General features: G+C 39.2%; 1 protein-coding gene across 1 annotated transcript; it reads right to left on the bottom strand.

Annotated features, from left to right (window-relative positions):
* Positions 1-335: 335 nt before the first annotated feature.
* Positions 336-1,277, bottom strand: LOC308645955 (olfactory receptor 7E178-like; the record flags this gene model as incomplete). Its single annotated transcript, XM_081288406.1, has 1 exon — positions 336-1,277. Exon 1 carries the CDS (start codon positions 1,164-1,166, stop codon positions 336-338), a length of 831 nt encoding a protein of 276 aa, XP_081144532.1. The 5' UTR covers positions 1,167-1,277.
* Between the last annotated feature and the right edge of the window lie 3,607 nt (positions 1,278-4,884).

Here is a 4,884-nt window from a genome sequence, read left to right as displayed (position 1 = left end):
TTCCCTAAGGATCCATCTTCTTTTTACATCCAAACTGAAAATATCAAAATACAGATAAACAGTGGCAGTGATTATAGGCACTTCCTTGTGCAAGCATCACCACCTTCTATCTCCAGAACTATTTCACCTTCCAAAACTGAGACTTTATATCAATTTTTAAAACTTCCCATTCCTCCCCCAGCCATGGAAACCTTCTTTCTACTATGAAGCATGATGAGAAATTAAAGCTATCAAACTACAAAATATAATGTGACCAATGTGGTAGATTTAATGTCTGGATGTTTAGTTCTGTTGTTGTCAGCATACATTCCAAATGGACGCCACAGGACCTGAGATCAGATTGCTCTCCTGTGCAGCCTCCACAGGGCACTTTTAATGTCCTTGTTATTCAGGCTGTAGATGAAGGGGTTCAGCATGGGGGTGACCACAGTGTACATCACTGAGGCCACTGTACCTTTTTTGGTGGAAGATGACTTATTGGAAAAAAGGTACACTCCTATGCCAGTTCCATAAAATAAGCAAACTACTGAGAGGTGAGAGCCACAGGTGGAGAAGGCTTTGTACTTTCCACCTGAGGATGGGATCCTCAGAATGGAGGAAATAATTTTGTAATAAGAAAAAATTATCCCTAAGAGAGGAAGGAAACCATAGATGGCACCAACAAAATACATGAGTATATTTACAGTAAAGGTATCAGAACAGGCAAGACCAAGGACCTGAGAAGGGTCACAGAAGAAGTTATCGATGTCCACATTCTCAAAGTAGGAAAAGTGTATGGTGATCAAATTGTGCACTTGGGAGTCCAAAAGGCCAAACAAGAAAGACACCAAAACTAACCTGACACAGAGTTGAGGGTTCATGATGACTGCATAATGGAGGGGGTGACAGATGGCTACAAACCGGTCATAGGCCATCAGAGTCAGAAGCAGATCATCCATGCATAGAAAAAGGATAAAAAGGGACATCTGAGTCAGGCATCCCACGAAGGAGATGACTCCGCTATGAGTTTGAATGTTCACCAGCATCTCTGGGACCGTGGTGGAGATGAAACCAATGTCAGCCAAGGACAGGTTGGAGAGGAAGAAGTACATGGGGGTGTGGAGGTGGGAGTCAGAGCTGGTGGCCAGGATGATGAGCAGGTTTCCAAGCACTGCGACCAGGTACATGGACAGGAATAGCCCGAAGATGATGGGTTGAAGGTCTGGGTCCTCTGAAAGTCCCAAGAGATGGAATTCTGAGACACCTGTTAGATTTTGTGGTTCTCTAGTTCTTGGACACCTTTTGAAACAGAAAAGAGGATTGTAAAAAAGTAAACAATAAGCAGAAAATACATATGCAAACAATCCTACACATTCCTTTGTTTTAGAATATTTAAAATAAAGACTGCATTATATCAACACTAAAGTTAAATTGGTTTATATCAGAAAATTTGTTAACAAATTTATCCCAAAGCTATTTTGGCTTCTGGTATTTTTTTTATTTCCCTCATTTGTGAAAGAATCCCTCTATCAGAAATAGGGACAAACACACCCATGTCTTCCACATATAAGCCATGAAAGGAAAGTTTGGAAACTAACATACATTTTGTTATCGTCTTGTCTTTCCAAATACAGAAATCCAAACTTATGAAAATGGCAAGTTAATTGACTCAAACAATTGTCAAAAACCAGGGAAGCCTGGAATGATAGAACTCAAAAATATGAATTAGCTTAACATAAAAAACACCTGTCTACTTCTCTTTCTCCCGCTTTCCTTTTTAAAGCTAATACATACCTCTGCAATTTCCTTTGAGTAATGTAATACTGTAGATGCTGTTAAATAAAAAATGTGAGGGTCATGTGTCCATGAGGCATAAAAGACATAAGCAAGAACTATTATTTCTTGTTTCCTGTTCTTTCTGACTTTCCTGAAAGGGACAAAAGTGCAGAAGGAAAGCACCGAATGTTTGAAGCCACACTGATATGGACACGTTCTGCGCAAGGAAGCGACTACCCAACATTTAACAGACAGTCCTTTTATTTTTGATGCCTTCTTTTATTTTTGATTCCCTCCACAAACAAGGGAAGATCTGATGAATCAGAAATGAAAAAAGAATTCGGCATCTCCTTCCAGATACACAGCCTACACTTATGAAAGGACATAATAAAATGTCCCATTACAGAAATAGAAAAACAATAACTTCAAATATCATGATATTTTAGTTAAATTGTATGAAGATTAAAATAATAATAATAACAATAATATCAATTGCCTTTCCTCCTTTTTTATCTATTTATCACATCTTAATCATGCAGGGAATACCCATATATATATTTAACTTACCCTTAATGGAGTTGTATTAATTAGAAATTAACTAAAATATACTGAAAATCTGTCTGTGTCACTGACATAACAGGTGTGAGGGGCAGATTCACAATTAATATTTGATGTCTGGGTCCAGAGCAGTAAATGTTTTCATTGTTTTCCAATCAACAGTAAGTTTTAAGCAGATATTCAGAGGTCTCGATGACAGGGATATCTTAGGAACTTCAGAAGAGTCTTCCCAGTAGAAGGAAATCAAGCCTTTCAAGACATGAATTTAAGTATCCTTTTGAAGTGAGGTTTGTAGATTACAAAAATGCAGGCGTTTGTGGACAGATCCAAAACACCCTGGAGTGGGTCAGGAGGGAAATCTGTGCTGAACTGTGATTGTCTACCTTTTCTGTGATCCTTGCCTGTGATCTTAGCTACCCCTCTTATACTTGATGCAGCAGGTGCCAGCCACTGCTTTGCCCTGTGAAGGATATAGTGAGCGAGGGGACTCTTCCTGGAGTGACAGAGAAGTGCAATGTACTGTTCGGTTGTCAGGAGGAAACCCAGCAGGATTCTCCTGGCAAGATGCTCTGTGTCTATATTCAGACAGACCCATTCAAAATCTCTTCAGTCTGTTTTACCTAACAGTCTGATAACAGTTACATAAAAATTCTTTGGTTTTTTTTCATTTTATGGAAAATAAAGTGGACACTTACAATTTGGGGGAAACTACGCAGATTAAATGAAATGAAGCAAGCTATAAAAAGTCAGAGCTTGACACTCAGGAGTCCCTCAAACATGGTTCATGATGTGATGGTTGCTGCCATCCTGCTCCTCCTCCTCATCCCCTTCATTATTTTTTTGTAGTACTTAGGAAACACTGTTGGGAAACCCATTTAAATGTTCATGGGTGAGGTGTGTCTGGCAAGCACAGCAAGTATAGGAAGAAAGCAAATCTTTGCATGAGTCTTCTGGGACCCGAACACAACACAGAACACAATTTCATACTCATCATGGGTATGATTTTTTGTCACTCGCCTCCCCTCTGACTACCCACTGTGATGTGTTTGTCCTGATGAGGAGAAAACAATATTTCTAATGGTCCTCCCTCCCTCCATCATCTCCCTCAGCACTTACTGGTTTAAGCTGCCTTTCTGCTGGGTCATGACTGAGGAATGCAATTCAAATACCACACCTCATGCCCAGTGAAGGACTCTGCTCTCTCTTTGGGCTCTGTGTGAATACAAGGTAAGATGTAAGCCTCCTTATGCAACCCTGGGAGGGTAGACACAGGTGTGGAGCCCACTGGACTGGAGCCATCAGACTGAAGGGTTGGAGGCACTGGAGGCAACGGCTGATTTTTATTACAACATGACCTTGGAGGTTCAATGCACAGAGGTAATCATTAGCCAAATTGGTCCATGTTACCCCAATCCCAATCTCTAAGTATTTCTTAATAGTAGTTGAGGGAAAAAGAGCTGAAGACCAAAGTTTTGGTCCCTGTACTATTCACTTGATTTGTTCTTTCTCTTTTTATTTTAAAGCACATTTGTATTTTTCCATTGTTTTTTTATAGTGAAATATACATTCACATTGCTATTTCACCACTTTTTTGCTCACTTGATAGTACTAATCACCTTCACCTTGGTGTTCAGCTATCATCAACATCTATTTCCAGAAAATTTCTGCTTCCCAAAGTGAAACTTTGAACCCATTTTAAAATCTCTATATTTCTCCCTCTCTCCACACTGGCAAAGACCATTCTTTAGGTTTATAAGTGAAACGTGATAAGGAATTTTAAAGTCTAAAATGTACAAAACTAATGTAAGCAAGAGGCACCATTTACAGGTGTACATTTTTAGCTTTGCTGCCAAGTCCAAACTCTATACCAAATGAATGTCAAAGTTACTGAGATCAGATTCTTCTGCTCTGGAGACTCCTTAGGGATCTCTTCCTCAAGGTATAAATGAAAAAAAAAATCAACAAACATGTACATCACTGAGGCTTCTGTACCCTTTCTGGAAGAATGTGATGCAGATGAATAAGTACACCTCACAGCCTGCTCCATAAAATAAGCAAACAACTGCCAGGGGAGATCCACAAGTGGAGAAGCCTTTAGGTGTCCCATCCAATGATGGTATGCTCAGGATGGAGGAAATAATTTCATAGTAAGAGAAAAAGATTCCCATAGAAAGAAATCCAGGATGGCAACATCAAAATACAGGACTATGTAATTGATGAAGATTTCAGAACAGATAGAATTAATAAATTGACAATTGTCAGAGAAAAAATTAGAAACTTCCACATCCTTGAAGCAGGTAAATTATAACTGAATTAAATCGTGTATTTGAGAATCAAAAAGGTTATCCCAAAATGACATCAAAATTAAGAAGCCACAGAACCAAGGGTTCATAATAGCTGGATAATTCAGGATGTGACAGATTTCTACAAACTGATCATAGGCTATCACAGTCTGAAGCATATCATTCCTACCTCTGAAAATATAAACAGAAACATCTGTGTCAGAAAGCCCACATACATGACTCGACTCTGAATTGGTATGACCACAATCATCTTTGGGACCGTGGTGGG

The sequence above is a fragment of the Spermophilus citellus genome (genome assembly GCF_964194105.1).
Source record: "Spermophilus citellus genome assembly, chromosome: 3".
Lineage (NCBI taxonomy): Eukaryota > Metazoa > Chordata > Mammalia > Rodentia > Sciuridae > Spermophilus > Spermophilus citellus.
Note: the sequence above shows the minus strand (reverse complement) of the source record. Positions and strands in the feature narration are given on the sequence as shown.